Here is an 11466-nt window from a genome sequence, read left to right on the forward strand (position 1 = left end):
ATTATCATCTTCATTTTAGCCATTGTCTATCCACTGCCGGATGAAGGCCTCTTCCGCATGTTTCCAACCAATACGGTCCTGAACTTTCTTTCACCAATTGGGTCTGCAATACTTGTATACATGGCCATTAAACTGAAAATTAATCACAACAGAAATATATAGTCCTGCTGCTTTAGCTTAATATAATCCAGTACTTTGAAGCTGGACATTTAGCCATAGCCATTAGGTAAGCCATCTATAGAAACTCACTTCCATCTCAGGCAAACCTTCCCCTCCCCAAGAACCGCAATAAAGAGTAACGCAGTTACAGTATCATAACCTAATTCAAGATCTTCTCGATCTTACACAGAGAACAATTACGATTCATCTTAATGCATGCTACCTTTCTGTTAGTTCAAGATCTACCGGGCACACAAAGAAAAGTGCCTTCTTATTATTCTTCCTTTGGGCAGAATTTCAAAAAAATGTTCTTTCAGCTTCACATCTCAAGATCCTAACTCGCTCTCCTTGCTTACTTGCTCCACAAGCAAAAAAAGATCCACACACCCATTCCTTCACAATCGAAAAATGCAACGATGTTTTTACAGTAGTTAAAGGCCCAACACGGAGAATTGAATCTCGAGTTTAGCAAATCGCAATGTAGAAGTGTAATTTGGTTCCACCGGATTGGTCCGCCGCGCAGGACTAAAGTATAGGCAGCCTTTCACAGCTGCTGCCATTATCTTGGAAGTGATTCCTTTCATAGAACTGCTTTGCAAGAGGGCGGGACCAACTGCCCCATAAGTGCTTCCGGGTGGCTCTAAGCGAGGAAGGTCGCTCCAAAGGAAGACGCTCTTGCGAGGTCGAGGAAGCGGCTGTTGTAGTAGTCATGATTGGGTCTCTTTGCCGGCTACCCGCAGCCTTGCGGCTGGCGGGACGCTCACGACCCTCGGGATATTTTATGCAGCAGCTGAGTCAGGGGGGACCGAATGCCAATGGCGAGGGCAGTGGGTCGAAGGAAGCGGTGGAGCGACTGGTGCGAGCACATCCCGTGGTGGTGTTCATGAAGGGTAGCCCGGCCCAGCCCCAATGCGGCTTCAGCAACGCGGTGGTGCAGATTCTGCGCCTTCATGGTGTTAATGATTATCGTGCCTACGACGTCCTCCAGGATCCCGACCTCCGGCAAGGTAGGCGTCGCCCTTGCTCAGCTTTCTCTTCAACTGACTGGGCCCCACAGAGCTCTATATGCATTCAGCCATTTGCATCCTTTTTTAGGCCCCCATATATTATCCTCTGCATTTCGTTAATAATTTCTGTAGCTTTTAGGTTATATGCATAACTTTTATTTTCCTTCCAAAGCAATCCGATTGTTGTCTTTATCTCTGATCCCATCTTTTGTTTTTCCTCAATTAGCTAAAGAAGCAAGTTGGACTTACTTGACACCTATTCTTGCTGTCCAAACCAAGAATGATAACCCACAAACATATTTTCGTTGCAAGACTTACTTTACCGGGGCGGGGGGGGGGGGAGAACAGTGGCAGTAGTGGTCACTGTTCAGTTGCCCGCCTGTCTTTTCATAAGGGAACATGCTCATTTGTGCTCCATTTGCTTGCCTTCATCAGAACTAGGGCTATCTGAGAAAAGTGCAGACAGTTGCTAGGTAAAGGCAGATACATTGCTACTATAGATATAGTCCAAGTTTTTGGGTGCTTAGGTTTGACATATGGAGCTTTCTAGACAGCCTGTGGTCTTTACTTTGCTGTCTGATTAAAACAATCATCATGTCTGTTCTCCTTTGTATCTAATTCAGAAAATCAAATCACAAAACAAAATGATATCCATGTAATTTGGCTTACTAAATAAGGATATATAAAATGCATGTTATGTTCAATTTTGGTCTTTCTCAAATAGATTGTCTCCTCTCAAAATTGTTTTTTTTATATTCAGTATTAAGTAAGTAGAACAAGTGCCATTTCATATTGCACTGGCACATTGCCACTGCTATTGTACTGGTGAGATTGTTAATGTATTTTCTTGCTTTCTGAACAGTGTGAGGGTTTGTGTAGGAGAGAATATATTAATACTGAAGCCTATTTAGACAGATAACTCTTTGTCCATTGGGTTGCTCAGACAATTCCAATAGTGATTTGATAAGGAATGCTAAGTGTGAAAGAGTAGGTCTGCAACTTGAGAGTCCTTTACTAGCTGGAGCATATTATATCTGTTATATTGTACACACCTTTACATTAGGTCCCTATAAGCTGCCAAGCCCAATTTAAAGTGCTGTGTAAACTTAAAAGGTACTTTATGATTTTGCACTATGCTACCTTGAAGACCATATTTGCCCATTTGAATTGGCCTGACCTTGCTGGGAAAAACAACTGGGGGGGGGGGATATTGAATAACTGCTTTATAATTCCCTAGATTGGCTTCGCATTACTCCCTTGATTATTCCCAAATTTATTTGCCTGAAGATGGAGTTCTTCTAGATCTAGAAGATGCTTGGGATCTTCAACTTGTACTTTTTTAGATTGTTCTTAGTTTTTGTTTTATATTTTTGGATTTTATTGGAAGACAGATGCTTTTACGTTTACATTTTTATGAAACAGTTAAGAATCCTATGTAAATACAGTAAATAATTATTAAATAATTTTTTATTTTCAGTTGATGAATATACATATTAATAGCTAATCCTTTAAACTACTCATTACGAATTTAGATATGGGAATAGTGTTAATGGATGAAAAGATACAGAACATTTCACTGTTATTTTAATGGGAAAAATTATTAAATATTTTCTTCTCTTCAAAATGGGAGAAAATGTTTTATTCTTGTATGTATCACCTTAAATGGAAATTTATGGTGATTTATGGAAAATAACATTTTTTTCCAGAACTTACAGCTATTACTTGTAAGTAACCATTAAGTTGCAAAATTAATCTTCAGTTTTATACATTTGTGGAAATAAGTATTGCATTCTAGAAACTCTAAACGAGGTCCAAATCTGCAAGTGATTTAAGGCATTTCCTTCATTTTCCTAAAATTATAAAGCTGGGTTCATTTATATAATTCAGGCTTATATTAATAAAATAGAAACCTAAAATCCAGTCTGCCCTGTGCTAACTGAAATATGCTTTTGTTTTTGCTTATGTGTATCAAAGAATTCTTCCTTGCTTGTTTTCCTCTCCCTCCTTTCCGCTTTTTTGCATATCCAATCATACACACATACACATATACAGTGTGTGCTTGAGCATGTGTGTATGTGTATGTATGTATGTACACACATATCCCAAATCTTTAGGATAACTAAGACTTAAAGTTATACTGCATTATTTTCATAACTGATTTATGAACCTGTGGAATAGTACCATGCTTAAGAGGTTTATAGTTAAGAATGCCATAACTTTTCTTTACTTTCTGTGTTTTGTGAAGTGAGAAAAATTATGCCATATATGCATAACAAGATACACCACACACTGAACTCCCCAGGATCTGTGAGAAAGAGATAAGAATTTGGATGAAAATAGATTGGCAAAGAGAACTGAAGGCTTCAGCAGGGCATGGTGACAAAAACCACTCCCTTTGCAACATTTTTTAATTAGTACATGGTGTTAAATTTTATAGTTCCAGTGGGTACCATAATATTTAAATATTTCAAAATATTTAATGTAAAAACATCTTAGGCTTAATTTTAAGATATGATCAATTTTTGAAAAAGATTTTTTACACATCACATGATTCTTTAAAGAATTCTGTAGTTCTTTGGCAAAGGAACTCTACTGGAATTTGAATTGAAAGTCACATATTGTTTCTAAATATCAGATGAATGTTAATAGATTTATAGTACAAGTAAATGGGGCAAATGGGTATTGGTTTTTAAAAAACAGAGCATACAAGGAATAAGGGTAGTAGATTACTCTGCTTGAAAGAAATAATTTGTGGAATCTGAAATAAGAATACTCTTTTTGGAAAGAAATACAGTGCAATATTTTATTAATCTTCCCATTTGTATATTACTATTTAAAACCTAGATTTTTCATATGCCATTCCCAGTTTTAGAATTTGAGTTTGTATATTAAAACAAAAAAAACCTAAAAACAAAATGTTAGTATGTAATGTAGCTGATTGGAATGGAAACATCTTTGTTCAGATTGTAATTTGCAATGTAACTGGTTTAGCTACTTTATGCTGCCATCTTTCAGTATAACAAGTGAAAAATGTACTAATTGTTGTTTGTGAAATTATGTAAATTATAACAAAAAAGATAATAATCAAAGATGTGAAAAAGTGGGCATTTTTATGCTGCACATGGAGCTCTCATTTTTCCCCCCTACATTTCCCCACTATTTGGCTCTTAAATGCTTTGTTTTATATATACATCAGCTCCTGTATTTTCACATTAATCCATTTGGCTATGCTGCTTCCATTCTAATCTGAAACTACTAATTAGTACATAGTGATAAATTTTATAGCCCCAGTGGGTATCATAAGCGTCATATCTAGAAACTTCAACATAGTTTCAGTTATGGTATACAGTGCTATCAGAGCAATTAATACTTGACAAAGTAGCAAAACTAATTTTATATATCAGAAAAGGAATAGGAGAGACGAGTAATATGTGTGTCTATGAAGACAGGCAAGCTAGCGCATCAGCACTATTCTCCAATGTTCCTTTTTTTGTCTACACTTCTAAAAGCCCTGTTCTGCATTGTTTAATATGCTTGGGAATATGTTATTTAACTTCCTTTTACTTTTTGATTTAGGAATTAAAAATTATTCCAACTGGCCTACTATTCCTCAAGTCTACCTCAATGGTGAATTTGTGGGAGGTTGCGATATACTACTCCAGATGCATCAAAGTGGAGACCTAGTGGAAGAGCTTAAGAAATTAGGAATTCAATCTGCACTTCTGGAATCTGAGAAAGACCGTGGCAAAAAATAAAATTACTGTGATTTTGTCAAAGACATATTTTGATAACTGGCACCGGAAAAGCCTCCTGTTCTTTAGTTTAGAAAAAAAACAGGTTTTGAATTAATGAGGTTTTATTATTAAGCATTCTGTTGTCTGTTGCACAGTATGATCAACTGATATATGAATATTTTTACTTTTGCCATCCATTTACAATACTATCAAAGTGAAAAAAAAAGCAATTCACTTCTATTTTGCACTGCTTCGTATTTGATTAGTCATTTTTTAATTGCCTTTATGCTAAGAATTTATTCCAGAACAGCTAGGATTATTTGTCTTTCATAAATATTTTTTTTTTAAAAAAAAATTCTTGAGTTAATTCTGGGGACTTTGGGATGTTTAACTGCATTTCTTTCACATTGCAGATGATCTAGCTTCTTTGCAGAAGCACCTGATGATAGTGATGCTCTTCCAACTTGTTAAAAAAACAGTTTTTGACATACACACGGTGATTCTTTGGGAAGCTAGGTTGTCTTCTCTCATCTTAATTTTTCTTTATTTTAACTTAATTATTCATATTAATAGTATTGACATTGTTTCTATTAAGAGATAATGTATTAAAAGTCGATAGCAATATTTCAGTTGAAAAGAAAACAGGCAATTTGTTAAAATTTCCAGAATCGTCTAAAGAAGAGTGCAAGTTATAGTTGTTCATAAACATTTGAGTTTAAAATTTGCCCCCTCTCGCTACTTTTATCTGGTAGGTTGGTGGTTGTAGACTTTTTGCCTTGTATTATCCGACTACTATTAAGAGCTATAGATTACTTCTTCATTTTGACAATAAAAAATACTTAAGTTTTAAAAACAGCTTTGAATGTTGTATTAATGAGCTGAATATAAGTGGAAAGAGTTAGATGTTAAAGATAAAAGTAGGAAAAAGCAACCTCTTCAAACAGCTTTAAGACTTTGCTAGCTTAGTTTTCACTTTAGGAAAGTAAAGTATGAAAAGAAAGAAATGTTTAAAATTGATTTTCATTCCAAGGGAAAAAAGCATCCCAAAGAAACTAAATAAACTCAAGATAATGGTACAGGCTTATCAATTATTTCACTATTCTTAGCTTCCTCTAGTTTGCTTAAAAGTCTAGAAAACTAACTCTTATTGAACTCAGTATGATTTTCCTGAGATAACACATAAATAGGAATTATGGCTATTAATGCCTCATGTTCATTGATATATTCTTGGGAATAAGAATTAAAAATGTAAACTAATGGTGAGAAATCATTGATCAGAAACTATTTAATTTGGAAAACAGTGTTTGATAGACACATATATCCTTTATACATAGCATTTGAACTGTGTGTTTGTTAAAACAAATATATAGTACTTTTAACTGTGTAGAACTTTTATTGTCATATAATCAGCCTATGTTTATATACATATACAATAACACTAATAAATACATTAAAATATTAACTGTTTATTTTGTTAGAAAGCAACAAAACCATTATTTTGTTGCCCAAATATTTTAATGGGATTTGAGATATTGTTGATAGGTTTTGAAATAACAAAAATAAGCTTTACTTTTGTTTATTTTCAGTTTAAAATAAAAATAAAGGATTCATTTTGGAATTAAAACTGTTATATCTCTGAACTTCTGCATCACTACACAAACCACTTGGATATTGGTTGCAAAATAGTTGTTAGTTTTAATATTCTGAAATTGTGACAAAGAAACATAGAAACATGTTTTCAAAAGCATCCATTCTCATTTTGCATAACAGTATCATTTTCAACTTGGAGTTACAGCTAAAAAAGCGATAATCATTGGAATAACATTTCTTCTTATATGGACTATGAAAAAATATTTTGTGATAGAAGTTGGATACAAGGAACACCAATTCTTTTTACTTTTTAACTGAGTTTATGCACAACACTTAATGTGTCCCACTTTTTGGTGTTCCATAGAAATTGAACTTATGATCCTAATGATATAGCTAATGTGACCAATAGCCTCAAGAGAAGATTATATGATAGTCTTATTTTTATTTATTAAATTTGCATACCCTCTGATTCCCAAAGATACTCAGTAATTTACAACAAAACTCTAAAAAAAAGTGGCAAACATTCCTTGCAGATGGCTGGGTCAAGAGCCAGCTCCTAATAGTTCTAAACAATTGAAGAATGTGTTTCATCCGAATCTAATGGAGAACCTCATTCCAAAGGGCAGGCATTACTACAGGGAAGACAACTTTTGGAGTCCTGAGAGATGACATTGTGTGATCAAAGGAAATTGGAGCATACAAATCTTGCCAGGATCAAATGAGCTTTTTTCAGTTGTGCATGGATAGTAGGTAAAACATTTTTCGCAAGGACTTCAGACATGGGTGGGCCTATGCTGTTGACCAGCAATGATTCAGTGAACTAGGCATATTCCACATGCATTTCACCACATAGTTTATTTAATTTCTAATCACTGTATCTAAACAACTAGTTGAACAAAGATAAAAGATTGGAAGAATCTCCTTTCAAATTATAATGGTGGGTTTTTATTTTTACTTCAAAATGCACAGTAAAGGGCAAAATACAATATCCAAGTAAATAATTACATTTTTTTTAAAAAAGGGAAAAAGTATGACCATCTGAAAATTAAAACTATTGAGTTTGTTAATTCTAGACTTTGTCTTGCTTGAAGCAAAAGATGGGAGTTCTCCACTCCATCCACAAAATATTGAGTATTATACGAGTATCCTCTACTGTTGTATCTGACAATAGTCTTGTTTTTCTGGCAAAGGTAGTTCATGTGATACACATGACCAGTGTGCAACCTCATGTGCAAAAATAAATTGCTTTACTCTTTCTAGGGAATGAAATGATGATGCTGATGTCATAAACAATCAAGGATTTAGGTAATCAGAATTTAACAAATGATCTGAAAAATTAGGCTGCTTAACAAAATTGTAACAGTTTATCAGAAGTACATCCTGAAATAAGATTACAATTTTTCTTTCACAAATAAAGCACACCAAGTTTACATTCAATAAGGAAATAAAAAGTATCATGGTAGCCTACAAAACTATCACAGTAAGAAAAATACAATGTCCATTATGGCAATCTAAAGTACATATAGCTACACATTATTTGAATTGCATATATAAACTCATACCTTTACCTTTCCTACCCATCCCTTCAAAACATTGTGAAAACAGTATTCTGCATTTTAAATAATCAAATTTTGCTGATCATTTCAACCAGCTATATTAATGTCCTTTCCTATATTTTAGTGCTCAGACAAGTGTTGATAAATATTTTGAGCCATTATGTAAATTGTATATAATTTAAATCCTGATCTGCTTGTTATATGGAAGCATATCTAACAAACAGGTTGTTTCAAAAAATACTATAAGGCTGCTATCTGCCTTAATAGCTACATTAGCCATCTTAAAATCCTATGCCACTATTTTAATGTAATATTGTATGAAACTGCTGCCTTCACATTTGTATCAGTGAAAGTGAAATGGTGCACACTCATAAGGTTTTTCTGAGCCCTCTTTACAAGCCTAGTTTTTGTACTTTCTGCTGTTTTACTTTACTGTCCTATGGTTGCCGTTTCACAATTATTTACAAAAATGCCTTGTTTCTAATGTACACAAAAGTAACTGTTCAAATAAACATACTGTGCTTAGTTCAATAGTGTATGTATTATATATGTGTGTATATATATATATATGTATGTATGTAGTATAAAATTTAAAGCTTTTTTAAAAGATAGCACGTATAGTAAACTAATAATGTATCAAAAGTATTAAAAGGAAACTATAAAATTAGAAAAATTGCATAGGACACACAATTTGCTTCACAAAAGAAACTTTCATTGTTGGCAAAACTGACTAGTAACATTTGGAAGAGAATATGCAAATAAAGAGAAATCCAGAATATATTTTGGTAATAGCTCTTTTATAAGTTCTCTTGGAGTATTACACATATAATAATGCAGAGTTTCTGGACTTATAGGCTTATACCATGCTTGCCTTTCTGGGAAATGTATAAAGGATGGTGCTTGTACCCTTTCAAGAACAAAATTGGCATCTTCTTCAAGTCTCCCATAGGATCCTATGAAATCATACTTTATAGCACAGGGTTGACACAGGTTGTAAATTGGCATCCAATGTTCATTCATTTTTTCTGTTTCTTCATCTAAGAGATACCGGAGAAATTCAGAAAAGGTGACATCATCCCCCATGCTTTTTCCAGGGTTTTTCCTATACCTTTTGACTATTTCTATACCATATTTTAACTGATATTCTTTAATCTCACCAAATTTATTCCTATAAGCAGACAAAAGTCTTTCCATTGGGTCTCTGACAAACACAAATTTGAAGTAGTGGTTTAATCGATATCGAATCTCATCTGATTTCATGTCATTTAAAAAAATTAAATCTTTTTTGTGATCCATCTTAAGTTTAACATCTATATTCTCCAACACACCGTCTAAAACTTTCAAAATTCGTTTCCAGTTGGAGCAAGCCACTTTGGGAACATAACAATATAAAAAGCGATGTTTGTCACTAACCAGGATATGTTTGAGCACTGTCCTTCTCTGGCCTGCTGATAGATCCCAAATGGTGCGAGGCATGTTTTTTTGTCTGCAAATGGTATGGATTGTCCTATTTCGGATATCCTGCAGCACTTGATAATCCATATCTCCTGCTGTTCTACTGCCAGCTCTTCTCCAAAACAGTTCTTTAGTAGAGGGGTGGAGGGGTGGAGGCTTCATCTCAGCCAAAATTCCCTTCTCAATCATGAGGAGTAAGCCACTAGATGCCACAATTACACCAAACATCAACATGGAAGGCAGCAGCATAGTGTTACCACGAGAACGATTCTTGGCAGACAAGGTAATCCGATGCATTGAAGACACCCCCATCTCTTTAGCTCTTGTCCCTAAAGGAACAAGGGGCTGTGGAAACATAGCCTGGAATCTCAGGTGGTAGCAGCACAAATTTGAGGCTGACTATGCTATTGCCACTGACATTGCTTTGGATGGATTGGAGACAAAGGGCCCTGGCTATATATCAACAATAGTCCTGTTGGCAGCTGCCTTAATTAGCCTGGCCTAGTTCAGGCTAATAGATGTATTTCATGAAGCAGCAGTAGGGCCCCAAAATTGGTGAGCTGGCATATTCCACGAGACAAAAGAAAATGGGAGATTCCAGGCTTCTTTCTTTGCGCCTGCAGGGCAGCTGACGAAAAAGATTGGATGAGCTGATTTTTTTGCAAAGCCAGGAAGGGCGGCTGCCGGCAGTGACGGCTTGGCAGGGAGGGCCTGTTCCTGCAATTGGAGCCTCGTTTACCCCTCCTCTTTCTCTTGTAACTGCTGCATTTGCAGACTTCCTGGGGAGAACATTCAGAGTACGAGTGAGCAGGCAAAAGACAACTTATACTCAAACAACTGCCTCCCTCCTTTCATACGCTTGCCTGCAGAATCCCTCTGGGCAGCAGAGTAAGATGCTAGTCCCAATTTATTCCAGGCTTTCCAGAGAAAAGAGAAAGAAATAGGCAAAGATCAAAACAACTCAGCATAATATCCACAATTTCATAAAAAACATAATTCACAATAGGGAAGTACAATCATAAATAGGGACAATTTGCATGCCAGAAAGTATGCAACTGTTTTGCAAGGGAGAGGAAGGAACATGAAGTCACTTTTAAATGAGTAATTCTTAATGCCAACAAGTTATCCTCAGCCTAATCTACTGTATCCAAATTCAGTCCTCAAACACCAGCCATCTTTGTTATGTGTTTAAAATTGCTTATTGTTCCACAAATATTTTCTAAAATGTGGACCCAAGCAATTACCACAACTTAGCTCACTGTGTGAATCCAGTGTTTATACGAGTGTAGCTTGCTACTAATGGGCACAGGATGTTATTGAATGGATTTCACTGATTTCCAAATAACAATTTGGAAATATACTGTTATAGTTTATATAACATAACCTGCAAGCAGTGCTCCACATAAGACAAATGGGACAAGCTTTGAGCAAAAGAATTAATGGACAATTAAATTTTACATTAGGACCTGAAACAAGAATATCAGAACATTCCAATTCCTTTTATACGTTGTTCCCATAATATATTTATATTGTATATAGCCATCATGGCTGTGCTCCGGCCAAAGGAAAACTAAAGCTCCAGAATACTTTGCTCCTGAGATGGAAACTGCCATATTTTTGAAGAAGTCTGCTTCTTCTATATAGCTATCTGTATTAACAGGAGAAAGACCATTCTCTGATTGCTATTTCACTATATATTAAAAAGGGATTTTTTTTTAATGAAGAAAGGAAGTTCCTCACATAAGTATCTTGTTGCATCCCAACTTTTGTAGTGTGAAATTGCTGAGTTGCTTGACTGAGATGGGAAGCATATATATTAAATAAATAAATAAATCAAGAGTTTTATGGTCTGGTTCTGGTATGATAACTGGTTTGGGTGAGGTCATAAGCATATATTCTAAAATCAATAATTATAACACTGAAGAGATTTCCCCTTCCCCATTTAATGGCTGCCCATATGGGCAG

The 11466-nt window shown here is 35.1% G+C and overlaps 2 protein-coding genes across 2 annotated transcripts; one reads left to right on the plus strand and one right to left on the minus strand.

Moving 5' to 3' along the window:
- Nucleotides 1–789: 789 nt before the first annotated feature.
- On the plus strand, nucleotides 790–5976 carry GLRX5 (glutaredoxin 5). Its single transcript, XM_015821580.1, has 2 exons — nucleotides 790–1166; nucleotides 4743–5976. Exons 1-2 carry the CDS (start codon nucleotides 869–871, stop codon nucleotides 4919–4921), a joined length of 477 nt encoding a protein of 158 aa, XP_015677066.1. The 5' UTR covers nucleotides 790–868; the 3' UTR covers nucleotides 4922–5976.
- Nucleotides 5977–6122: 146 nt separating this feature from the next.
- Nucleotides 6123–10142, minus strand: CHST14 (carbohydrate sulfotransferase 14). The gene has a single exon (XM_015821579.1). It carries the CDS (start codon nucleotides 9856–9858, stop codon nucleotides 8758–8760), a length of 1101 nt encoding a protein of 366 aa, XP_015677065.1. The 5' UTR covers nucleotides 9859–10142; the 3' UTR covers nucleotides 6123–8757.
- Nucleotides 10143–11466: the final 1324 nt, after the last annotated feature.

This window comes from Protobothrops mucrosquamatus, unplaced genomic scaffold (assembly GCF_001527695.2).
Source record: "Protobothrops mucrosquamatus isolate PMUCROS unplaced genomic scaffold, P.Mucros_1.0 scaffold1357, whole genome shotgun sequence".
Taxonomy (NCBI): domain Eukaryota; kingdom Metazoa; phylum Chordata; class Lepidosauria; order Squamata; family Viperidae; genus Protobothrops; species Protobothrops mucrosquamatus.